We start from the raw sequence: 27,242 nt of genomic DNA on the forward strand, positions 1-27,242 counted from the left end.
TAGGTTTAACTGGAATAAATCAAGTATAAAAACAGAAAACAGAAGTGCAGCCACTACGGGAGCTAGTTATCGTTAGCTACTGCAAAGCATCAGCTCGGCTTACTTTTTCTTGTAATTGTCTTCAGATCTTTGGCTGAAGAAAAAAGCAGGTTAAATAATTGAGTCATTAGCATCATCATTAGTATGTAATGAAGTGCATTTTTTTTGTCATTTGTTATATGCAGTAAACTGAATGTACTTAATATATCATTATGTTCATGCTACAACAGTTACAGAGGTTTTGCAATTATGTATGTTGTGATATACTGTCGAGGATTTAGAACTATCTAGATCAATATAATTTACTGCAGACCTGGGCTCAAACGGCACATTCTACCCAATGGCGGTTTTTGTCTGGTCTGCGGCCGCACCTTGAGGCCATCCCCATCTTGATTTCACAGGTATCTGTATCCTCAGGATTCAGATACTGGTAAATGCAATGGAGGAACAGGCAGCCATCTGTTTCTTCTTCCACCATTCAGCCTGTGCACCTGAGTCTCAGCACAGCAGTCACAATGACATCCCATTATCACACCTGGTGTGTAGAGCCTTACTACACATGTTGCACAGACTGTAGCACATCAGGGGAACAGGGGTGAAGTGAATAGTTCTATTTTTCTTATATTTTATTTCTTTATTTTTCAGTCAGGAGTTGGGGGAAACTGTAGGGAACATCATACTATGTGTGTTAGATTTTGGGGTCCATCATATTGTGTGTGCGGGGCTGTGGGACCCTTATAATATATGGAGGCATTGAGGTCCATCATACTGTGTGAAAGGCTGTTGGGTCAATCAAACTGTGTATGGAGAGCTGTGGGGTCTATCATGCAATGTTTGTTGGGGGCTGTTGAGTTCATCGTACAATATGTGTGGAGGGGCTGCTGCATCCATAATAATGTATGGGGAGTCTATGGAGTCCATCGTACTGTGTATGATGTGGACTGTGGGAGCCATGATACCATGTGTGGAGGGAGTTGTGGGGCATTAAAATGAGTGTGCTCTGTGAGGGCATTATCATGTGTGGGGGCAATGTTGTTCAAAGTACAAGGGCTGAATAACAAGAACAGTAAGAATTACTACTTTTTGTATACTTTATAAAGGGCAGTAAACTAGATGGTTTTGATAAACTACTACTGATAAGAATACATGTCACAATAAACCCTATCATAACATATATTAGCTATAATAGCTAGTCATATACTTAATTCTGCTGATTATTAGGTGATAGAATTAGTATAATAATAATAATAATAATAAAAGTAATGAGCATAAATAAATTTGGCCTGTTGGTTTAGCCATCCTCTGATCTAGAGTCTCATATGGTGAGGCACGTTCTCTAGATCAGTATCATCCCCAGTATCACATGGTGAGGCAGTCATATGTATTACTGAAACAAAAGCAATATGGCAGCAAACCTAACACAACCTATTCTCAAGTTCCAGTCCCAAAGAATTAATAATATTAAGAAAAAGTGTAAGTCCTTAAAGGGGTTGTCCGGTCCAAACCGATAAGTCTGCTGTCACTCTGTGTGACTGCAGACTTATGAATCCCCCCGGCGCATGCACTGTGCTCTGCGGGAATTCGCAGGTTTATGAGCCGGGACAGGAGGGTATGTATAATTTATACATACTCTCATCCAGGGCCTGTCCAGTGAGCGCGGCCTCGCTCCATACACTTGTATTGAGCGAGACCGCGCCCTGACTAGAGACGCAGCTGTCCAGTAAATGGGCCCTGGCCGGGAGTATGTATAGCTCATACATGCCCTCTGGTCTTGTCTCAGAAACTAGCGAATCCCCACAGCGCACAGTGCGTGCGTTGGGGGGTTCATAAGTCTGAAATCACACAGCGTGACTGTAGGCTTATCGATTTGGACCGGACAACCTCTGAAAGCCTTGAGTGGCTTGTATCCAGAGGAAAACATAGAAATCATGAGCCCATATCAAAACTGAATTAAGGTAAGATGTGACATTGCCCACTATTCTAATCATACTAATTTTGTGTTGTGAATTATTTTATAATACATATTTATAGCAGAGCTCAATTTTTTTTCCTTGTAGAATGAAAAAATTTCTAGGTCATCACTGTAGAGCTTTCCACTGAACGTATATCTCGGTAGTATTTCTCAACATTCGCCTCCCACAAAAGGCTCTGGCCTACAGTATTCTACTGCTCTGATTTGCAGAATACAGGAAAAAGGGGGTCATGAAGGATACATCCCAATGTATATTACTAAGACAATCTTCTGGTGTCAGTGAAGTTATTTGGACTTTTCTTGGCATTATTCCTTAGGAGCTTTCCCAGTGCAGACAATGCAGCATTCAAACAAGATGTTCAAACTGGTGAATATAGATATTTCCTCGTAAAGACAACCCATATATATGTTCATATGGACCTCATAGATGTGGTGTACTGGGGTTGTCCAACATAGAGACAATATCCTAGGATGTGTTTTAAACAAAAATATATACAACTTACTACTAATTAGCAAATGTTCACTGACATCCTGTTGTCAATGCTCATCTCAGGTCTCAGCAGCTATACTTCATACTTGGGTTAAAGAAGACAGTGTTCCTATATACAGTGTTCCTAGTATATGTGCAGAGCTGTGTAGGATGAGGGCTGTTTGTTAATCTGCCATGATACAAAAGGGGCCTGGCTTTGCTATTAAGGGGAACCTGTCACCAAAAAAAAATGCTATTAACCTGCAGATATAGGGTTAATCTGTAGGTAAATAGCATTATTAACCAGCCCGGCGCCTGCACGCAGCCGAACGCTGTAGGGAGAAAGTTAACTTTATTCCCCAAGCAGAGTTTCGGTTTCAGTCACAGAGGAGACGCCGGCGCGAGTTCAGTCACCGCTCTGAGAGCGGTGACTGAACCTACACTGGCGCTGCCCCGTGACTGAAACCAGAATGTTGTGGGAGGGGCAGGATAAAGTTCATTTTCTCCCCGCCATGTTCAGCTAAGTGTGGGTGCCTGGCAGGTTAATAAAGCTATTAACCTGCAGATTAACCCTATTTCTGCAGGTTAATAACGTTTTTTCTGGTGACAGGTTCCCTTTAAAATGAGCCAGTCAGCCGGTCCCCATCATACACATAATTGGTCATATTCTAACACACGAAACTCTCTTCGGTGTCCAACCTAAGTAAGAAGCAGAGCTGCCTGGACCTGCACTGACAGTTGAACATTGATGGACATTTCAAAAAGACAGTATATCAATATTTTGGATGTATTTCCATTTTAAACATATCTAAACTTATGTTTTTTTAGCCAAACAACCATTTCAATGCATGCGTGCATTCTCTATTAACCAGAACCAAGATCAAACTAAAAGTCACTCCAATCATGTAGGACTCTGCACAGATATGCGTTGCATGTTGTTTGATGGGGAACATGCATGGCAACTTTTCCTAACAAAAATGCTAGTAATTGTGGGTGTCAAAAGCTGTACAATTGACAAGTATATTAACACTTGAACAGCTTCCTTTTAAAAGGGGTTTATCTTGTATCTATGGACATCAACTGATTTGAAAATAGGAATGGAAAGCAATTTAAGAAAACGCAACAGTAATGGATGGCAAGGATGGGTTGTCTCAAATTCTTAAATGGGTACAAATGTAAAGTAATTGTAAAAACAAGCAACTTTGCAATGTACCTTTTATTAAATATCTCAATAAAGAAGGAATTCTTAAAGCACCATTCCAGCATTTTTTTAACTCCAGCGCTAGAGTGGTGCTACTAATCTAAGTTCTCTGCTCCTAGTATTTTCATTCATTATCGGCACCGGTCCAATCAGTCTTCAGCAGTTTGTGACCTACCTGATCGGTCCAGTGTTTTCTGGAGCGATCTGGAACTCTCAACTCAATGTAAGTCTATGAGAGCCAGAACAAGGCCAGAATGAGGCTCTCATGGATTTACACTGAGAGCTTGTGACCATTACATCTGACTTCCGGTCAGTCAGAAGTAGCAGTCACAAGATGGTGGCGTGGGTCCAGAATGGTGCCAGGAGCAACTTAAGACAGCGGCTGGTAAGTATAATACTAGGGTCAGGGAATTTACAATAAGTGCAGTAATCGAGCACTGAAAGCACTCCAAAACTGAAATAAAAAAAAAAATACTGTAGTGTACTGCTTGTTGCTTAGGTTACTGGCCACTTCTGTAGTCAATCAGAGGTGGCTAGATTTTTAGGCAAGGAGCACTGCACTTGCAATTTGTTCGCTCTATAGCTTGTAAGCTGTGCTCTACAGCTGGCTGGATCACTAGATCTGCGCTTCAATTGTGCTTGTAGCATTGGGGAGCGGGAAGCTTACTGCAGATCTAAACCGTCAATCATTATTTAAGGAGATGAGACAAACACTTTAATTTCTACCAGTGTATGATGATAGATAGGAAGATGGGAGAGAAACTTATGGAACTAAACAGGTTTTGAAGCATAAGATGCATTGATCTGAAAGCCCCTCTCACATCTTACCGGCTTTCTTTACTTCCCTCTTTTCTTTAGCTGAAAAAAATACAATGGAAATATTAAAACCATATAAATGGGATGTAAGAAAACTGCAGTGTGTGATATGGGATTGTTCTTCTATGCAGGATTCAGATTTAGGCCACGTTCACACGTTCATTATGTGGTCAGTATTTTCCATCAGTATCTGTAAGTCAAAACCAGGAGTGGGTGATTAATGAAGAAGTGGTGACGTGTTTCTATTATACTTTTCCTCTGATTGTTCCACTCCTGGTTTTGGCTTACAAATACTGATGTAAAATACTGACCAAATACTGATAGTGTGAACATGGCCTTAGTCTACTTACAAATTAGGAAAAACACATCGGCCATAATTTATGTATGTTTGAAAGCATGAAATCCCCATTTTGCATGTAGTAGGTATATTTTAGAACAGCATTTGATTTGTAACCTTTCACGTGGATACTTTACACTTCATTCTGAAATTTCTCATTTTATATATCATTTTAACTGAAAATTTTTCCCACATTACCCCAGTTCTTACAAAATGGACATGACCAAGTCACAAAAATTGATGAAAAAAAAGGTAACAGGTATGACACATGGAAATTGAATGTCTTCCATATCCAAACGCTTAGTCAAGAGACTAATAAAATTTCAAATGTGTTGCGGCTGATAAAATCAATGTGGAAATATTCTATGATTTCAATTTGTGCCGAACGCTTGTTAAAAGCTTCTTCATTAAATGATTTTATAAGGCTGAGTAAAAATTCGGCGCTCACTGAATCTTCAGGATTTCCGTCATTTTCAAGATGGCCAGGTTATCTTGTTATGACATATTCTCTGGGACAATTCTCTGAGTTGTGTTCAGCATTTAATGTTTGCTGAGCAATACATGTCAAAAAAGTAAATGGAAAAGAAATGATCTAAAGAGATGACAGCAGGAAGAGATAAACGTCTTAAATAACATTTTCAATAAGCTGCGGTTATTTCTCTATTTCTTTTTCTAACTTGGACTCAAAGAAAGTTACATAGAGTGCAAATGAAAGTTGTACACCCAAAAGAGAACAGGAAATCCATATATTGATCAGCAGATAGTACAAACCTCTGGACATAGGAGAATAATGGTGCTCAGGTCAGAGATGAGAACATGAATCTAACATTTGAAGTCCAGCCATCTTGGGCATCTCTAGAAAATTGCTTTTTTCTTTGCTTTGCGGGGAGTTAGAATAAATAGTAAGTATAAGCGTCCTGTTATCTATGCTTTCAATAAGGAGCTAATAATTACAGATGACTACAGGTATTACTAAATCCTCCATACATCAACCCTTCTCAGCTAAAGCACCCTTTAGTAACATATATATTTTTATATATATACATATATGTATAGTATATACATTCTTATATATTGCTCTAAGCTATTCTATATTAAGTACATGCATATATATGTATATACATATATACACTTATGCACATAGATAAATTTATATATATATATATATATATATATATATATATAATTTTTTTTAATATAGAATAAATTACTGCAATATTTAAGTTTTCAAACAATAGACCTGCCATATTGACCCACTTATGTGTGTTCAGAATATTTATGTGTATGATATGTGGTAAAACCTCTCAACATATATATTATATATGTATTAAAGTGGCAAACATCTGCCTTTTATTTGATTATTAAAAAATAGAATTAATGAATACTGAATAGATGCACTCCAAAATGATGCTATAAATATGTCTAGTGTACACACAGAAAGAATTTCTCATTATATACATGCACAGTATATGGTGTGAACAGGGGTTTAGTAAGTATCTGCACTGAACAAGCAGGCAATTGTGGCACTCAAAGGGTTAAGTTTAAAGAATAGTATTTTCATTCAGTCTAGACAGATAAATCTGCTTCTTTTTGAGTATTTCTTTTGTTTTTAAACAGACTTCGGCTCGATCTTGTGCCATGGCGACTTGATAGATGAGCGCTCTGTAGGAAGATCAATCTTGTACAAGCCTAGATATATCCTCCAGGATATTCTCAACAGTTATCTTGATTGTATCGAGCCATCAGGTTGCTGCTCTTCCTCTTTGTCTTGTTCCTTCTATTCTTCCAACCATTATGTCCTACTCCAGTGATTGCTCTCTTCGTATCTTGAGTCCAAAGTAGGCAAGTCGATTTGGTGATCCTTGCTTTGAGTGACATGTCTGACTTGATTTGTTCCAAAATCGATTTGTTTTTTTTCTTGCCATCTATGATATTGATAACATCCTTCTCCAGCACCACGTCTTGAAGGCATTGATTCTTCTTCTGCCTTGTTTCTTTATAGTGTATATTTTGCATGCGTATGTTACCACAGAAAAGACCAGACTATGTACGAGCCATGTCTTCATTGCCAGTGGAACGTTCCTCAATTTGAAGACCTTGTCCAGTGACTTCATTGTTGATTTGCCCATAGCTATTCTCCAATTGACTTCCGGTGTCATCGCTGCTTTTTGAGTGATCATCATCGATCCGAGTAGGTTGAAGTCCTTTACAACTTCCAGTTTGTCGCTATCCATCTCAAATGTGGCCAAGTTGTAACTGGCAGTAGTCAATATCTTTGTCTTCTTTGTGTCAAGTAGCAGTTTCATGTTTAAGCTTTCTATCTTGACACTCCGCAATAAATACAAATTTATGTGAATTTTGGGAATATCAAAGAACGTTTAAATTCTAGTCCAGATAACTATTGCTCATTGTATGACTCAAAAAACTGAGCACATATGAGACATTGTAAACCTGGTGTAGATCTTGCATTTTTGGGATCATGTTATTTTGATAATAGACACATAAAAGGAGCATTTATAATAAGCACTACCTTTATAATCATTTTTATACACCATGCCATGTCTCTGCAACATCACTGATAACTTTGTCTCCAATAATGGCACAAGGTAAGGAAAGCTAGTAGAACCCTAGATCCTGGGCTTTTACTCAGTCTTATCCTACAGATCATATAGTAAATTCTAGTGAAGACCAATAGGTGGTGCTGTCAGGCTAGGTATAATAACATTTACTTATAAATCCTAAAAAAAAGTTTAGAAAGCTTGCCATATTACCTTGAATTATTTTTGGAGCCTCATCTTTAGCCGCTGCTACTTTCAGGCGTTCTGTAAAAAAGACAAATGGCTAAGCACGCCATTCCATACCTTCTACACAAGGTTTACAAGCAAACATCTATTTTAAGCTGATCTTTATCTCTCGTATGCCAAGAATATATGTTGCTGGAAGAACTGAACAACATTACCTCGGTGGTGTATACTAGTAGAAATAATTTACCAGAAAAACAGTAAATGAAGGAAACAAAATAAGATACATTGTTGCAACGCTATAAAACTGTATTTAATAAATATCCGAATATATATATATATATATATATATATATATATATATACAGTACAGACCAAAAGTTTGGACACACCTCATTTAAAGAATTTTCTGTATTTTCATGACTATGAAAATTGTACAATCACACTGAAGGCATCAAAGCTATGAATTAACACATGTGGAATTATATACTTAACAAAAAAGTGTGAAACAACTGAAAATATGTCTTATATTCTAGGTTCTTCAAAGTAGCCACCTTTTGCTTTGATGACTGCTTTGCATTCTCTTGGCATTCTCTTGATGAGCTTCAAGAGGTAGTCACCAGAAATGAAAATACAGAAAAATCTTTAAATGAGAAGGTGTGTCCAAGCTTTTGGTCTGTACTATATATATATATATATATATATATATATATATATATATATATATATATATATATATATATATATATATATATATACACAGTGGTGTGTAGAGTGTTTGCCCCCTTCCTGATTTCTTATTATTTTGCATGTTCGTCACACTTAAATGTTTCAGATCACAAAACAAATGTAAATATTAGACAAAGATAACACAACTAAACACAAAATGCAGTTTTTAAATGAAGGTCTATATTATTAAGGGAAAAATAAATCCAAACCTACAGGGCCCGGTGTAAAAAAGTGGTTGCCTCTGAACCTAATAACTGGTTGGGCCACCCTTAGCAGCAACAACTGCAATCAAGCGTTTGTGATAATTGGCAATGAGTCTTTTACAACTCTCTGGAGGAATTTTGCCCACTCATCTTTCCAAAATTCTTGTAATTCAACCACATTGGAGGGTTTCCGAGCATGAACTGCCTTTTTAAGGTCATGTCACAGCATCTCAATCTCAACACTTTTTCACAACACTATTATATATATATATATATATATAATTTACTGTACGTTTTATTTTGACCATCTCTTTACTATACACCTCAAATTCTTGGCTAAAGGTAAAGGAGGCTTCTGTACTATACTATATTACATGCTATTCAACCAATTGTAGGACATGCACGCGTCTTTAGTTGACACAATATCACTGGAGAAGGATAATTCAAACCACAGAAAAATGAAAACATAACTTGGATTGGAAATATTTGTGCTGCAATACAAGGTGCAGATGCTCTGTTTGACTTATGGATAAAGAATCATCATACTCAAATCATCAGAACATTTGTTTATGTTTTAATTATTAGTGCATACTATATTGTGACCCAAAAAGTACCTATATGTATCTGTTGAACAAGCAGGCAATTGTGACACTCAAAGGATTAGTTTAAAGAACAGTATTTACATTCATTCTAGACAGATAAATCTGCTCCTTTTTGAGAATTTTTTTTTGTTTTTAAACAGACTTGGGCTCGATCTTGAGCCACGGCGACTTGATGGATGAAGGCTCTGTAGGAAGATCAATCTTGTACAAGCCTATACAGGTCCTCCAGGATATTCTTCACTGTTATCTTGATTGTATCAAGCCATTGGATTTCTGGTTTTCCTCTTCGCCTTGTGCCGTCTATTCTTCCAATTATTATGTCCTTCTCCAGTGATTGCTCTCTTTGTGTCATGTGTCCAAAGTAGGAGAGTCAACTTGGTGATCCTTGCTTTGAGTGACTTGGTTTTCTTACATTTTAAGAGCCCCTGATCTAGAGTGCCCATCATTAGTGCCACCAGCACTCAGAAATGTATTATATACTGCATTCTGTGGAGAGATAAAAAAAGTCTTTTGTGGGAACCTCCTCTAATATGAAAGTGGATTTGTCAGCAGATTTCACAATTCAAACTGTATACAATGTTAAAAAGATCCATTATAGTTGATGAGGCTGGTGTACTTACTTTGAAAATTTATGTCATTTTATTAGTAAAAGAGCTCATGATTGTAAGCCAAGGATGGGAAAATTTATTTGAGTCTAATTAAATTCTACTTGAATTTTACAATAATCTGCATTCTGGAGAATATGGATTTTTTTTAATTTGCTCTATGCAAATTCAGCAAAATGGCGGCCAGCGGAAGCCACCATCTTGCTGAACAGCATAGGGCTGGCAAAGGGAGCAGTGTGGGTGGCCGGGGGGGTTGAGCGGGAAGGTGACTATGTTATTTTTTCTCTTTACATCTTATTTTTTATGCTTCAGGATCTGGAGAGACTCCAGAGTATAATAGAGGAAATTCAATTTGTGTTAAAGAACTTAGCTGGAAATCTAATTTCGCTGTAAAAAATACATGATTTGGCTAATTAAAATGTTATCATATCACTTATTTCTAGCCCAAGTGCATTCAGCTTTCACCTTTTCAGCTGGAATGACCATTGCAGGTTGTACTGAGCAGTGTAAGAATTCAGCAAAAGGGAGGACTGGCACCAAGAAGGAGCTGTCAGTCAGGCTGGCTGATTGATTGCAAAAAGTAGAACACAGCCATTCTCACATAGATTGTAAAAATAAAGACACCAGGCTCATCAGGTCTAAGAAATCTATTTAATCATTTATGCAGTTTGTAAATCTGATCACAGATCCTCTTTAAGTGGCACATCTTTACCAGACACTGAATTAATATTATACAGTATTGAAAGAAACATTTTGAGCACACGTCCTAAAAAAGAGCAGGAAAAAAGTGAAGAGACTATGAGAATTGATGTTTTTCTTCTTTTGGTAGTAAAACCTCTATAGAAAAACTAAAATTCATTTTTCTATTGATTTACTTGTTATTTGCACAAGGCAGCTAAATAAATTAGTTTATAATGATAACAGCAGTCATTGCAATACACTCAAGGCTTAAGTCGAATAAAAAGTCACTGTCAAAATGCAGTCAATAATAATACCGAGAAGAAATGAAAAGTAAATCATTTTAAAATTGTATATATAGATTTAAGAACTGCAAAAGTTAAGTACTGTCTGGGAACAAAAACATTGATCTCTACCAGTCATAAACATGAACAGAAGATATGGTGAATATTTGTTTATACTTATCAATATAATACAATATTTTCTTCATTTTCTTACATTGATTCCTTTCAGAGTTATTCCACTGATGTCTTATGAGATCTAGCTTCATTAAAGGTAGCAGTGGACAAAAAACTGTGTTAGCCTTTTCCATGGGATCTGCTATCAACCTAATTTTGTCATCTCCTGTCATTCAGGTCCCTGATGTCCTTTAACAGTATGGGTTTAAATTGGGTGTTTGCTCCATTGATGGTCTGTCCCCCACCCCATGGATCTCCCACCTTGCCTCCCCCCACAGACATAAATGACATTGGAGGGGAAATCGCTTATTTGACTTATGTGAGTGGAATTAGGGCTTAAAGGGAACCTGTCATGTCAGGAAACACTATTTAACTGCAAATATAGGGCTGATCTACAGGTAAATAGTATTAAATTCCAGCGTGCCTTAATGGAGCAGTGGTTACAGGGAGAAAATTAACTAATTTCTTCCCAGTAACTGCTCACTTTCAGCCAAAGGGAAGTGCATGTAGTGGTTGCCGTCACCGATTATTATATTGAGTGCACTGTAATCATTCCCGGCACTCTGATGGTCAGTCTGGTCTGCAGCATATATGCAGTTTATAAGTGCAGAGCAGGCTGTCAATCATCGTGCTAGGGAATAATTAAAGCAGCACTCACAGAATAGTGAGCAGTGATTGTAACCGCTCCATGCACTCACCTATGAATGAAAGTCAGGGGCTACAGGGAGAATATCAGTTAATTTTCTCACTGTAGCCACTGCACCAGTCAAAGCAAGCAGGATTTTAATGCTAATTACCAAATATCTGCAGGTAATAAGCATTTCTGGACATGATAGGTTCCCTTTAAACTGCCATACCAATGATTGTGTTTTATATTTTTGGTCAACTCAAAGGGTTATCTTTTGAAGGCAAATAACTGCTGTGAGTATGTCTTCTGGAAACTGTGGCTATCAGTTGCAATAGGGGAAACTGCTTCTGGCTATAATTTGCATCTTGCACCTGCAGGTGAAATTTAGTAATACATGGTGAATATTTAATATGTAAGAAGAGGCACCTTTTATATAGCAAGTCTCCATTCTTGACCACAGAGAAATGTGTTATTTTAAATGAAAAAATAAGAAACAGAGCCTCTTGTATGGAAAAGCCCTTAATATAAAGAAAATCTATCAACAAATAGTATCCATCCCCCAAAACTATTTATATGTGCATTTAGCTCTTTCAAAGACAGGTCTAGCAATACCTTTACATGGCCAGTCCGGTCCTTCGTCATTGAGATATCAGTGCTTGAATTGATATGCAAATTAGATCTGCACCCTCTGTCACTCCAGCTCTATTCCCCTTCCTCCTCCTTGACTGTCAGCCTCTCTGCTTGGTGACTTCAGAGAAAAGAGCCATCAGTAAAGCAGGAGGCAGTGATGGGAGGGGAATAGAGCTTGAGTGACAGAGGCTTCAGATCTACAAAAAGCTCTTCAGCCTCATTTACATATCAACTCAAACACTTCTATCTCAGTAAAGGAGGAAATGACTAGACATGTAAAGGTATTGCTGGACTTGTCCTTCAAAGAGCTATCAGTGCATATACATCGTTTGAGGTGTGAAATCCTGCTGACAGAGTCTTTTTAATGTCACTATTATTTTCTGTGATTTCCCCTACACTCCCATCCTCTTCACAGCATTTACATATGTCTATCGTTTAGAACAGGAGATAATGTATTTGGTAAATTTCTCCATAAAACTCTGTGAACTGAGGATTGCGTGTCTACAGCAATTCCAATGTTACTAATTCCACTTGCCAATATTGTCTGGATCACTGCTCTGTGGAAAGAAGTGTTATTTTGTAGATGATAGCATCTGCTGTATATTGAGAGAGGAGAACTAAACTACTTTCTTTCTTGGGAATTTGCCAAATGGAGGCTGAGGTTTATTTGTGAATGTGCTGATACTGTAGGTTCAGGTATAAGTAAAACCATAGAAATAATTCAGTAATTAGTGTTTGCACAAATTAGGGAATGAAAACATGTGTCTAATGGCTAGTTTAGGATTTTATGCTTACTTGCACCTTTGAGGAATAATTATTTTAATGTGATGAGATATAGTTCAACTGATGTTCTTGAAATATGCTGGGCTTTACAATTTTTTCACTCTATATAGTAAAAAGGCAAATCGGGTAACTGAAATGATTGAAAACATATTTTACGTGAATATATAATGTGAATGTATCCAATAACTCTATAATCATACAAATGTGGTTTTCTTAAAACCCTCAAAAAATGCATGGAGACACAAAGAATCGCTCCTCTGATACCATCTCAAGATTATATGACTAAGCAAGGGTTTACTTTCTGTATGAATGAATTTGGCATGGAAAAGAGCATGGGGAGAGGTAAGCCATTTAAAAAAAAAATCTATAGTCAGTAGTGTTGAGCGATACCTTCCGATATCAGGAAATATCGTATCGGATTGGATCGGGCCGATACCCAAAAAGTATCGGATATCGCCGATTCCGATACCGGAAACCAATGCAAGTCAATGGGACAGAAGTATCGGAATGAAAATAAACCCTTTCTTTCCTTGTAGGTAGTGTTGAGCATTCCGATACTGTAATATCGGGTATCGGCCGATATTCGCGGTATCGGAATTCCGATACTTTTACAATATCGAATACCGGAATCGGAAGTTCCCATAATGCCTGCGCTCTGCAGTGTCTGTGAAGGATGACAAGTTGGATGGCAGCGCGATCCAGCCTGTCATCAGAATGCCATCCCAGCGGGGGAGAATTCTCCTGATTGTTTAAAAGCCGGCGCGCGGTAAAAAGCCGCCGGCTTTTAAACAATCACTCAGCCCCATACTGCTTCCCCGCAGCCTCCCACCCCGATCCTCCGCTCCCCTCGCCACCTCCAATCCCAATCGTAAATTAGGACCGGGCGGGGAGCGCAGCACCAAGGAGCGAAGGACCCGGGCGGGGAAGCTGGCAGTGAAAAGACTTCACCGCGGCTTTCCCGTTCTGTGCTGCGCTTTCCCGCCGGTTATTTCAAATGAACAGCTGAGGTATCAGGTGATGCCGATCAGCTGTTCATTTGAAGTAGCCGCGGTGCCCTCAGAGGGATCATGTGAGTTCATGCTTGACTGCATGAACTCACATGAACTTTCCCACGGTCGCACAGGTCAGCCTCACCTCCCAGACCCGTCTGATTAGTGTGTGCGCGGGTGTGTGTGCAGGTGTGCGGGTGTGTGTGCGGGGTGTCTGTGCGGGGTGTCTGTGCGGGGTGTCTGTGCGGGGTGTCTGTGCGGGGTGTCTGTGCGGGGTGTCTGTGCGGGGTGTCTGTGCGATGTTTGTGCGGTGTCTGTGCGTGCAGGCAGACATAGGCCGATGTGACACTACTACTCCCATCGGCCTATGTCTGTCCCCCGTCCACTCGTGCCAGCAGGATCAGCTCGACGGGAGCAGTAGTTCCCATCAGCCTGATCCTGCTATTTAAATTGCCCTACTGTGTCCCCAATAAATTTTAAATACATGTCATTGGTGGCCAGTGGTTACCTACAATGAATTAGTTCATACATTACCTGTCCCCGCCGATCGCCACCTAAAATAAAGTAAAAAATAAAAAACTACACCTATACTCACCTAGACACCTAATTCCCCGAAGCCATCGATCTCCTGTAATAAAATATAAAATAATAAAACACAACCTTATCCTTACCCCTCCGTAGTAGTCCACGAGTGTCCCACGATGATCTCCAGTTCAGAGCAGCCACATAGAATGTGACCGCTCTGAACCGCTGCCGCAGCTGGAATGACGGGGCCGTAAGGGTTCACCGGAGTTCAGGCAGCGCTGCTCCGGTTAGCTCCTTTACGGCCCTGCTGTATCGTGAGAAATTCCCACGGTACAGCAGTGCCGTAAAGGAGGTCTCCGGAGCTGCGCTGACTGAATGCACTCCGGTGACCTCAGTCAGTGGCTCCCGCTGCCGGGAGCGGACGTGTTCCCGGCAGCGTGAGCTTACAGCAGCCATGCACAGCTGTCACCATCTCCAGATGTGACAGCTGTGCATGGGAGATCAGCGCAGGAACGTGGACAGGTAACTATTATTTTTAGTAAACTAAGAATTAAATAAAATGGTGTGTTTTATTTCAAATAAATTATTTTTTTCTGGGTGTAGTGTGTTTTTTCTTTATAACACTTTGTAGGTTAGTAATGGGGGTGTCTTATAGACGCCCATCATTACTAACCTGGGCTTCATGGCAGCTGGCGCTGACATGAACCCCACCACAATTACCCCCTGCCACCGCACCAGGGCAGCGTGGAAGAGCGAGACTAAGTGCCAGAATTGGCGCATCCTATGGATGCGCCATTTCTGGGGCGGCTGACGGCTGGTGTTTCTAGCCTGGGAGGGGGCCATTATTCATGGCACCCTTCCTGGGCTATTAATATCAGCCCCCAGCTGTCTGCCTAGCCTTTGCTAGCTATTAAAATAGGGGGGACCCCACGTCATTTTTTTTGGGGGGGTCCCCCATTTTAATAGCTAGTAAAGGCTAGGTATTCAGCTGGGGGCTGATATTAGTAGCCTGGGAAGCTCCGTGGGTTTTACCCCCTTCCCAGGCTTCAAACATCTGCCCCAGCCGTCTGCTTAACCTCCGCTAGAGACTAAAATTATGGGGGATCCCACGCCATTTTATTTTTAAATAAATCCTTTATTTTAACACTAAATGACATTTGAGGAGTTAATAAAGATGCAGTCCCTAAATTATTATTTATTTTTTAATTAATTTTTCCCAAAACTTTTGACGTGGGCTTCGCCATATTTTTGTATGCCAGCCAGGTACAGCATCCAGCTTCTATGAACGCGCCATTTTCCGGGGCGGCTGCGGACTGCAATTTGCAGCGGGTGGGGCCCAGAAAGCTTGGGCCTCCCTGCGCTGCAGATTCCATCCCCCAGCTGCCTAGTTGTACCTGGCTGGACACAAAAATAGGGAGAAGCTCCACGTTTTTTTTTTTTTTAATTATTTCATGAAATTCATGGAATAATTAAGAAAAAAAGGGCTTCCCTATATTGTTGTGTCCAACCAGGTACAAATAGGCAGCTGGTGGTTGGGGGCAGCCCGTTCCTGCCTGCTGTACCTGACTGGACACAAATATAGTGCGAAGCCCCACGTCAATTTTTTTTTAATTATTTCAGGAAATTCATGAAATAATTTAAAAAAAATTATGTGGGGCTTCGCCCTATATTTGTGTCCAGTCAGGTACAGCAGGCAGGAACGGGCTGCCCCCAACCACCAGCTGCCTATTTGTACCTAGCCGGACACAACAATATAGGGAAGCCCTTTTTTTCTTAATTATTCCATGAATTTCATGAAATAATTAAAAAAAAAAATACGTGGGGCTTCGCCCTATTTTTGTGTCCAGCCAGGTACAACAAGGCAGCTGGGGGCTGGAATCCGCAGCGCAGGGAGGCCCAAGCTTTCTGGGCCCCACCCGCTGCAAATTGCAGTCCGCAGCCGCCCCGGAAAATGGCACGTTCATAGAAGCGCCATCTTCTGGCGCTGTACCCAACTCATCCAGGGCCCTGGTGCGGTGGCTCACTGGGTAATAAAGGGGTTAAGGCCAGCTTGGCATTATCAGCTGGCCCTAAGCCCGAAATTCATGGGGTCACGCCAATATTAGACATGACCGCCATGAATTTCTAGTAAAGTATTTAAAAAAAACACAAACACCCAGAAAAAAGTCCTTTAATTGAAATAAAGACACAATTCTTTATTGTTCTAAATTAAACCATACTTACAGTCACGCCCATTCCAGCTGAAGCCAACGATCTCCTGCAATAAAAGAAAAATAATAAAGCAACCTCATCCTTACCTTTCCATGGTTCCCACGACAGCTTCAGCTCTGCTACATCGAGATGACAGGCTGGACCTGCAGAACGCTGCCATCCAGCCTGTCATCCCGCAGACACTGAGAAGCGCAGGCATGCTTGCGCTCCTCAGTGTCTGGCTGTGACGGCATCCAGATGAGCCGAGGTCATGTCCAATGAACTCAGCTCACCTCATGCACGTCACTGACAGCGTGGGAAAATTCTCCTGCACTCAGCGCTTCAGCGTGAGACTTCTCCCACGCTGTCAGAGACATACATGAGGTGAGGTCATGTCCAATGAACTCAGCTCACCTCATGCACGTCACTGACAGCGTGGGAAAATTCTCACGCTGAAGCGCTGAGTGCAGGAGAATTTTCCCACGCTGTCAGTGACGTGCATGAGGTGAGCTGAGTTCATTGGACATGACCTCACCTCATGTATGTCACTGACAGCGTGGGAGAAGTCTCACGCTGAAGCGCTGAGTGCAGGAGAATTTTCCCACGCTGTCAGTGACGTGCATGAGGTGAGCTGAGTTCATTGGACATGACCTCGGCTCATCTGGATGCCGTCACAGCCAGACACTGAGGAGCGCAAGCATGCCTGCGCTTCTCAGTGTCTGCGGGATGACAGGCTGGATGGCAGCGTTCTGCAGGTCCAGCCTGTCATCTCGATGTAGCAGAGCTGAAGCTGTCGTGGGAACCATGGAAAGGTAAGGATGAGGTTGCTTTATTATTTTTCTTTTATTGCAGGAGATCGTTGGCTTCAGCTGGAATGGGCGTGACTGTAAGTATGGTTTAATTTAGAACAATAAAGAATTGTGTCTTTATTTCAATTAAAGGACTTTTTTCTGGGTGTTTGTGTTTTTTTTAAATACTTTACTAGAAATTCATGGCGGTCATGTCTAATATTGGCGTGACCCCATGAATTTCGGGCTTAGGGCCAGCTGATAATGCCAAGCTGGCCTTAACCCCTTTATTACCCAGTGAGCCACCGCACCAGGGCCCTGGATGAGTTGGGTACAGCGCCAGAAGATGGCGCTTCTATGAACGCGCCATTTTCCGGGGCGGCTGCGGACTGCAATTTGCAGCGGGTGGGGCCCAGAAAGCTTGGGCCTCCCTGCGCTGCGGATTCCAGCCCCCAGCTGCCTTGTTGTACCTGGCTGGACACAAAAATAGGGCGAAGCCCCACGTATTTTTTTTTAAAATTATTTCATGAAATTCATGGAATAATTAAGAAAAAAAGGGCTTCCCTATATTGTTGTGTCCGGCTAGGTACAAATAGGCAGCTGGTGGTTGGGGGCAGCCCGTTCCTGCCTGCTGTACCTGACTGGACACAAATATAGGGCGAAGCCCCACATAATTTTTTTTAAATTATTTCATGAATTTCCTGAAATAATTAAAAAAAAATTGACGTGGGGCTTCGCACTATATTTGTGTCCAGTCAGGTACAGCAGGCAGAAACGGGCTGCCCCCAACCACCAGCTGCCTATTTGTACCTGGTTGGACACAACAATATAGGGAAGCCCTTTTTTTCTTAATTATTCCATGAATTTCATGAAATAATTAAAAAAAAAAAAAAACGTGGAGCTTCTCCCTATTTTTGTGTCCAGCCAGGTACAACTAGGCAGCTGGGGGATGGAATCTGCAGCGCAGGGAGGCCCAAGCTTTCTGGGCCCCACCCGCTGCAAATTGCAGTCCGCAGCCGCAACGGAAAATGGCGCGTTCATAGAAGCTGGATGCTGTACCTGGCTGGCATACAAAAATATGGCGAAGCCCACGTCAAAAGTTTTGGGAAAAATTAATTAAAAAATAAATAATAATTTAGGGACTGCATCTTTATTAACTCCTCAAATGTCATTTAGTGTTAAAATAAAGGATTTATTTAAAAAAAAAATGGCGTGGGATCCCCCATAATTTTAGTCTCTAGCGGAGGTTAAGCAGACGGCTGGGGCAGATGTTTGAAGCCTGGGAAGGGGGTAAAACCCACGGAGCTTCCCAGGCTACTAATATCAGCCCCCAGCTGACTACCTAGCCTTTACTAGCTATTAAAATGGGGGACCCCCCCAAAAAAAATGACGTGGGGTCCCCCCTATTTTAATAGCTAGCAAAGGCTAGGCAGACAGCTGGGGGCTGATATTAATAGCCCAGGAAGGGTGCCATGAATAATGGCCCCCTCCCAGGCTAGAAACACCAGCCGTCAGCCGCCCCAGAAATGGCGCATCCATAGGATGCGCCAATTCTGGCACTTAGCCTCGCTCTTCCACGCTGCCCTGGTGCGGTGGCAGGGGGTAATAGTGGTGGGGTTCATGTCAGCGCCAGCTGCCATGAAGCCCAGGTTAGTAATGATGGGCGTCTATAAGACACCCCCATTACTAACCTACAAAGTGTTATAAAGAAAAAACACACTACACCCAGAAAAAAATAATTTATTTGAAATAAAACACACCATTTTATTTAATTCTTAGTTTACTAAAAATAATAGTTACCTGTCCACGTTCCTGCGCTGATCTCCCATGCACAGCTGTCACATCTGGAGATGGTGACAGCTGTGCATGGCTGCTGTAAGCTCACGCTGCCGGGAACACGTCCGCTCCCGGCAGCGGGAGCCACTGACTGAGGTCACCGGAGTGCATTCAGTCAGCGCAGCTCCGGAGACCTCCTTTACGGCACTGCTGTACCGTGGGAATTTCTCACGATACAGCAGGGCCGTAAAGGAGCTAACCGGAGCAGCGCTGCCTGAACTCCGGTGAACCCTTACGGCCCCGTCATTCCAGCGGCGGCAGCGGTTCAGAGCGGTCACATTCTTTGTGGCTGCTCTGAACTGGAGATCATCGTGGGACACTCGTGGACTACTACGGAGGGGTAAGGATAAGGTTGTGTTTTATTATTTATATTTTATTACATGAGATCGATGGCTTCGGGGAATTAGGTGTCTAGGTGAGTATAGGTGTAGTTTTTTATTTTTTACTTTATTTTAGGTGGCGATCGGCGGGGACAGGTAATGTATGAACTAATTCATTGTAGGTAACCACTGGCCACCAATGACATGTATTTAAAATTTATTGGGGACACAGTAGGGCAATTTAAATAGCAGGATCAGGCTGATGGGAACTACTGCTCCCGTCGAGCTGATCCTGCTGGCACGAGTGGACGGGGGACAGACATAGGCCGATGGGAGTAGTAGTGTCACATCGGCCTATGTCTGCCTGCACGCACAGACACCGCACAAACATCGCACAGACACCCCGCACACACACCCGCACACCCGCACACCCGCACACACACCCGCGCACACACTAATCAGATGGGTCTGGGAGGTGAGGCTGACCTGTGCGACCGTGGGAAAGTTCATGTGAGTTCATGCAGTCAAGCATGAACTCACATGAACCCTCTGAGGGCACCGCGGCTACTTCAAATGAACAGCTGATCGGCATCACCTGATACCTCAGCTGTTCATTTGAAATAACCGGCGGGAAATCGCAGCACAGAACGGGAAAGCCGCGGTGAAGTCTTTTCACTGCCAGCTTCCCCGCCCGGGTCCTTCGCTCCTTGGTGCTGCGCTCCCCGCCCGGTCCTAATTTACGATTGGGATTGGAGGTGGCGAGGGGAGCGGAGGATCGGGGTGGGAGGCTGCGGGGAAGCAGTATGGGGCTGAGTGATTGTTTAAAAGCCGGCGGCTTTTTACCGCGCGCCGGCTTTTAAACAATCAGGAGAATTCTCCCCCGCTGGGATGGCATTCTGATGACAGGCTGGATCGCGCTGCCATCCAACTTGTCATCCTTCACAGACACTGCAGAGCGCAGGCATTATGGGAACTTCCGATTCCGGTATTCGATATTGTAAAAGTATCGGAATTAAGTATCGGAATTCCGATACCGCGAATATCGGCCGATACCCGATATTACAGTATCGGAATGCTCAACACTAATAGTCAGATATAAGCTGCAAGAGGGAGACAGTTCATAAACACAGATGAGCGGATCAATTCGCATGATTCCAGTTCAGCGGTCAGGTTAGTGTTACTTGGCAGCTAAACGGAAGGACTGCGAATCTCTTACTTTTCGATGTCCATCATTTGTGAGATAGCCTCCCGTCTAGCCACCATGTACTTCTGACCTGGACACTGGACCAGAATCCCATGATTTGATCCGCTCATCTCTAGCCATGATATCTCAAAGGTCATGTGAAAAGGATTATCAAGTATCTGAGCATGTGGTCAATGCTATAAATTTGGCTGTGAATTATTACATTGTTTGGGTTGATGTGGGTGCGCAATTGGTGAGAAAGATTTACCATATAAATCAATACAGCTTGGATTAAAAAAAGTTATTGAAAGATTTATCTAAATTTTATATTTAGCATTGAGTAGAAAACAAATGGAGCAATTAGAATTGGGCAAACAATGGATGAAGTAAAGACTAAAATGTATGACATTAGGATTAATAGAACACACCAAATCATGTTTGTTTCTGCAAACAATTGGTGAATTTCAAATTATTTAAAAAAATCTTTTTCATAGGGGCATGAAACAATCTTTAGTTTGACTTACAGTAATATTCTAAAGTTTTAGGCAGAAGAGGAAAAGAATGCTACAAAGTAAAAATGCTATCAAAAATAGAAAGCATTTCTATTTTGTTCACTCACTTTGCATTTTTTGTTAATTGATATAAATAGATTATTAACACTTTTGTTTTTGAAAGCTTTTTTTTGTTGCAGCATTTTTTCAACATCTGCATAAAATTTTTACACAATACTATACATATTATTTGTTAATATTTGAAAATAATAAATAATAAATAATATATTTTTATTTGTAACGGCCTACGGATCAATCTTGAACCATGGCGACTTGATGGATGAACTTTAAGTAGGACGATTGATCTTGTGCAAGTCTAAATAGGTCCACCAGGGTCTTCTCCACCACTATTTTGATTGTATCAAGCAATTAGGTTGCTGAATTTCCTCTTCGCCCTGTTCCTTCTATTTTTCAGACCATGATGTCCTTCTCCAGTGATTACTCTCGCCGTAAGATGTGCCCAAAGTAGGCAAGTCATAGCTTTGTGATCATTTCTTTGAGTGACATGTCTGGCTTGATTTGTCCCAACATTGCTTTGTTTGTTCTTCTTGCCATCCATAGTATTGATAAAATCCTTCTCCACTGCCATATTTCAAAGGTAATATGAAGAAATCCAGCACCAAAGAAATATGTTCCAAAGCTTTATTCCAAAAAGTTCTTAGGCATATAAACACAGGCCAATATTTTTTGGAGGTGGAGGGCTTAATCCAGCAAGGTCCCAGGACACTGGTTTACGCGTTTCAGGGCTATATGTGCCCCTTAATCATAGCCCTGAAGCGCGTAAAACAGTGTCCTGGGACCTTGCTGGATTAAGCCCTCCACCTCCAAAAAATGTTGGCCTGTGTTTTTATGCCTAAGAACTTTTTGGAATAAAGCTTTGGAACATATTTCTTTGGTGCCGGATTTCTTCATATTTCTATTGGACTCTTTGGGATTGCAGCCAGGCACAAAGGGACAGGTGAGCAGGAAAAAAAACTATTTTTTTACTTATAATATTTCGAAGGTGTTGATTCTTCTTCTGTCTTGTTTCTTTTTCGTCCAGGTTTCGCATCTGTGTGTTACCACAGAAAAGATGAAGACGTTGTCCAGTGACTTCATTGTTGATTTGCTAATAGCTATTCTCCTATTGACTTCCGGTGTCATTACTGCATCTTGAGTCATCATCAATCTGAGTAGGTTGTAGTCCTTTACAACTTCCAGTTCATCGCCGTCCATCTTAAATGTGTCTCGGTCTTACCTGGCAGTAGTAAATATCTTTGTCTTCTTTGTATTGCGTAGCAGTCCCATGATTGAATCTACGCTTGTTGATATCAATGTTGTATTGTCTGTGTATTTAAGATTGCTGATGATTTCTTCAGCAATTTTGATTCCTTCTTTTTATTCGGCAAATCCAGCCTTCCTGAAATTAGCTTCTGCATATAAATTGAAGAGAAATGATGACAGGATGCAGCCTTGTCTAACGCCTCACTCTACTTTGAAACTGCCTTTTCTTAATTATGTTTGTTTCTCTGGCAGCTCTTTGTCACAGTAAGGCTGTAACCGCCTTTGTAGGATCTTCAGTAGTATTTTGCTGACATGAGGTATGAGCGCAATAGTCCGATAGTTTCCACAGTCGGTAGCATCTCCCTTCTTCGGAATAAAAATAATCACTGATCTTGTCCAGTCCTTGGGCTATTTACCAGTTGTCCATATCTGTTGACGCAAGCGTGTGATGATATCAAAGGCTGCTTTAGAAGACTTTATTAGCTCTATTGGAATATTGCTACATCCAGGCGCTTTGTTGTTACATCCAGGCGCTTCGTCTTTCAGGATGTTCGGTTCTCTATCATTTCCAGTCTCAGTTTATTCCCGTATTACTGAGTCATTTTTGTAGAGGTGCTCCATGTACTCTTTCCATCTTTCATTGATCAATTCTGGTTAGTTTATTCCTGCTGGCATCTTGCAACATGCTTACTCTTGGTTGAAATTTCCTTGAATCTCTTTGATCTTTAGGTATGCTTTCCTGGTCTTGTCCCTCAGATATTTGCTTTCTATCTTTGCACATATCTTTTGGTAATAAAGTTCTTTGCCTGCTCAAATGGCTGCCTTTAGTCTTTTACTGATGTTGTCTGTGTCCTGCTTGATACCTTTTGCCATTCATCTTTCTTCGATGATCTTTAGGGTCTCTTCTGTTAACAGAAGAGACTATAGTATAGACCAAAGTATATACTAAACAAATAAATATGCATCTTTAGCAGCAATAGACTAACAACGATCATGGACCCAAGAGCTTAAAGAGACATAGAATGCTGTTCTGTTTCAGTTACGTCCTCTAAGACCACATTGCTAGATGTCATTTACTGACCCTTGATTACTGTAACCCACTACTATGATCTGGAATCTCTCTAATTGAATTGGACCGGCTTTAATCTATTAAATAATGCAACAGACAGGTGAATTATCCTGTGTAGCACTTATATTGATGCCTCAAGTCTCAATCACTGATTATACTGGTTATCTATTTCTATTAAAAATACATTTAAAACTCTTCTACAAGTCTTCAAAGCTCTCCAAAGTGTCACACTGTCAAATATTACAGTAATATTCTACAACAAACTCACTCTAGCTCTTTTGCTATGCCAATGACCTTCCCTTATTACATTCTTTTACTTGTCTGCAGGGCTTTTTCTGAAGTGTACTCTTTCACTTCTTTCATTACCATAGACCATTAAACATACTTCTAAGATTCCTAGTTCTTAGTTTTGAGCCTGCTTTGAAAACTCATTAATTCAAAATGGCTTGTCAATTTTTTTACACGACAATTTACCACCCTAGCCCCATTGCTCTGCATTTATGTCTATGTAGGCTCACAAATTTCATTTATGGTAATTCCAGATGCCAATAAAGACTGGGCTTTTGCAGAAAAATAGCAACAAGTACCTATTATGTCACTCCTTTCATTCCATTTATATTGTAAGCTCTCAAAGAAAGGGTTATCTGTCTTTTTTTTTAAAAAAGTCCAAAAGTCCCTAGCCCTTCAACACCAAGACAAAATTAAGTTCTATAAGTATTTTTTTCTTTTTTACAGAATTGGTGTTGAAATGCTAAGAAGTTCTAGAATGTTTTTGATTTAGACATGGGACTTAAAGACTTGTCCAACTTATTTGTAGCAGCTCCAATAATATTTCTGAAGTGATGTGGCACCACATTTATTCCTATTGTCTGTATTTTTTTGTATCATTTTTATGCTCATTTCCCATTTTGTTTAATGGTTGCTTAAAAAATGAATAATCCATAAATAAATATATGAGAGGGCCAGGCACATGTCTGACAAGGTTTCTCTCACTTTTTATTCCCTTTGCAGCTGGGATCTGCCATGCTCCATGGTTGTCACTGTATGTTAGATCTTTGACTCCAGGAAAATGTCAAGTTTCAATGTTAGGAAACCATTTAAAAGGGACTGCATCATTAGAAAATGATGTATTATTGACAGTTATTATTTTATATTTATTTTTCACAGTTTTTATGCTAAAAGCATTTTCTTAACAATATTTGATAGTATATTGTATATTTTTTTAATTTATCACAATCGAATGTACTGATTAAAAGTTTAGACACACCCATTTCTACAGTAGTTTTCCTTTTTTCTTACTAGAATGTACACATAGTACATTCTGACTGAAGACAGCAAAATCACAGAGACAAATTAAAGCAAAGATTAGAGAAACATGTGTGGAACAATGTACTATATGTCTTAATACTTGCATTCCTTTTTACTCTGATGACAACTTTACACACTCATGGCTTTCTTCTTTCAAACAACATTATATTAGATAGTCACCTGGAATAGATTCTAATGAGCAAGTATGCCTTGTCAAGAGAACAGTAGTTTAATCACCAGTAGTGTTGGGTGAGCGTGCTCAGCACTACTAGATTGATTATGAGCAGTGCCGAGTATCCCGTAGTGCTCGAGTCTCTGTAAGAAGTTTATTTGAATCACCTGAGCCGGGCACTGCACGAGAGAGAGAAAATGCTCCATAAAAATGCTCAAGTTTGCCATTCGCTTCCATTATGCTTGCTACTCGAGTCGAGCACTTCTGAGCGTCTAACGTGCCTAATTTGAGTAAGGAGCACTCGAGCATTTCAGTGATCGATCAACACTAATCACCAGCCTTCAGAAAATGTTTGTGGCTATCAAATGAGTTTTGTAGAGGCAATGATGATGCAAAGTTAAATGCAATGCTGTGTCCTATTTCTCAATTATTCTAAGCTAGAATATGGAAATAAACATTCAACTAATTATTGAGAAACACCAGTTTATCATAACTTTAAGACATGAAGTTCAGTCAATCAAGAACACTCTTAGAACATTGAAGGTATCCTCAAATTCAGTCATAAAAACCATCAATCACTATGAGGAAACTCATTTTCATGAAGACCACCCCAGGAAAGGAAGACCACACATAATCCCTGATGCAGAAGATGAGTTAGTCGAAGTGAAAAGACTCAGAAACCACAAATTGACAGCACCTAAGATAACATTCCTCATTAATAATGCATAAATATCAAGCAGCATAAATATCAAGCAGCAGACACATCTCAACATCATCTGTTCAAAGAAACAGGCCTATATGTTTGAATTGCTGAAAAGAAGCCACTACTGAGGATGGCACAGAAGAAGATGAGACTTGTTTGGGCCATGCAACATAAAGACTGGACATTAGATCAATGAAACACTTTACTATGGTCTGATGAACCAAAATTTTAGAATTTTTACACCAGCTGTCATGTCTTTGTGTGACATAAAAAAGTGAGCAGATGATTTCTACATGTGTGGTTCCCACCATGTAGCAAAGAGTAGGTGTGATCGTAAGGGGTTACTTTACTAGTGACAGTGTTGGTGACAGTGATTTATTTCAAACTCACACCATGGGTACCATAGGATTCTGCAATGACATGGCATCCCATCTGGTTTGCACATAGTGGGACTATCATTTGCATTGCAATAGTACAATGACCCCAAACATAACAAATCATTTAAAGGCTATGAGACCCAAAAGGAGAGGGATGGAGTGTGGCAAAATGGCCACCACAACCACCCAACATCAACCCAACTGAGGTGATATGGGATGAGTTGCATTGCAGGGTGAAAGCAAGACAGCCAACAAATTATCAGCACCTCTGCGAAATCTTACAAGGACTGTTGGAAAGCCATTAACTATGCGATAAAGCTGCTTGAGAGAATGCCAAAGGGTATATAACGTTGTTATCAGAGTAAAAGGAAGGAACTTTGATAAATTTAAAGTTTAACAAATATTTTGGTTTGTTTCACGCGTGTCTTTATTCCTTGTTTCCACACGTGTTCCTTCCAGATTTTGATGTCTTCAGTCTGAATATACAATGTGCACATTCCAATAAGAATAAGGAAAAAGTTTGCATGAACAGATCTGTCCATACTTTTGAGCAGTACTGTATATTACACTGACCACTACGCCTAATACTAGACGCATATTTTCTATTTTGTACAGGCAGCCAAATGGACATAGCCTGCCATAAGCTAGATCTTGCTCATTGACTTGTATATACGAGGTAAGTATTTTCTGGGGATAATATGATTTTATCAAAGTTCATTGTGCAGGTATGGAGAAGCAGCGATCTGAACATGTGGCAAGAACAAGGCAGGTTACAGTGAGAAGCGGAGGAGCCAGAGAGGTACGTGGTGAGGTGAGAATTCAATTTTTTTTACATTTTCTACATCTTACCCCTGAGCATAATAGGGGACATAGGATAATATCTTCTCAGTAAATCAAATTCTTGGAAATACTTGCTCAAACAGGTGAATTCGAATTCTGCTTGATCTACTCATCTCTAGTTAATTCCAATCATTATTAAACATAATATTAATTTACAGTAAATTGTTGGATATCCCTTCAACATGTTTATTTGTTTTAAAGAAAACCTATTGTAAATGCTCTAAGGCAATCATGAGG

General features: G+C 40.5%; 1 protein-coding gene across 50 annotated transcripts in view; it reads right to left on the minus strand.

Moving 5' to 3' along the window:
• TRDN (triadin) overlaps positions 1-27,242 on the minus strand; it is a 1,346,604-nt gene that overhangs the window by 829,289 nt on the left and 490,073 nt on the right. For 47 of the 50 annotated variants that reach the window (XM_073675989.1, XM_073675970.1, XM_073675994.1 and 44 more), the window contains 3 exons: positions 7,606-7,656; positions 4,510-4,539; positions 104-133 (listed from right to left, as the gene is read on the minus strand). In XM_073675989.1, the coding sequence (XP_073532090.1) occupies positions 104-133; positions 4,510-4,539; positions 7,606-7,656 (111 nt within the window). The remainder of the gene's footprint in view (positions 1-103; positions 134-4,509; positions 4,540-7,605; positions 7,657-27,242) is intronic. The other 3 variants (XM_073675977.1, XM_073675971.1, XM_073675986.1) reach the window with 2 other exon arrangements.

The sequence above is a fragment of the Phyllobates terribilis genome, unplaced genomic scaffold (assembly GCF_046119375.1).
Source record: "Phyllobates terribilis strain yellow unplaced genomic scaffold, ASM4611937v1 Scaffold_3__8_contigs__length_932513732, whole genome shotgun sequence".
In the NCBI taxonomy this organism is placed as follows: domain Eukaryota; kingdom Metazoa; phylum Chordata; class Amphibia; order Anura; family Dendrobatidae; genus Phyllobates; species Phyllobates terribilis.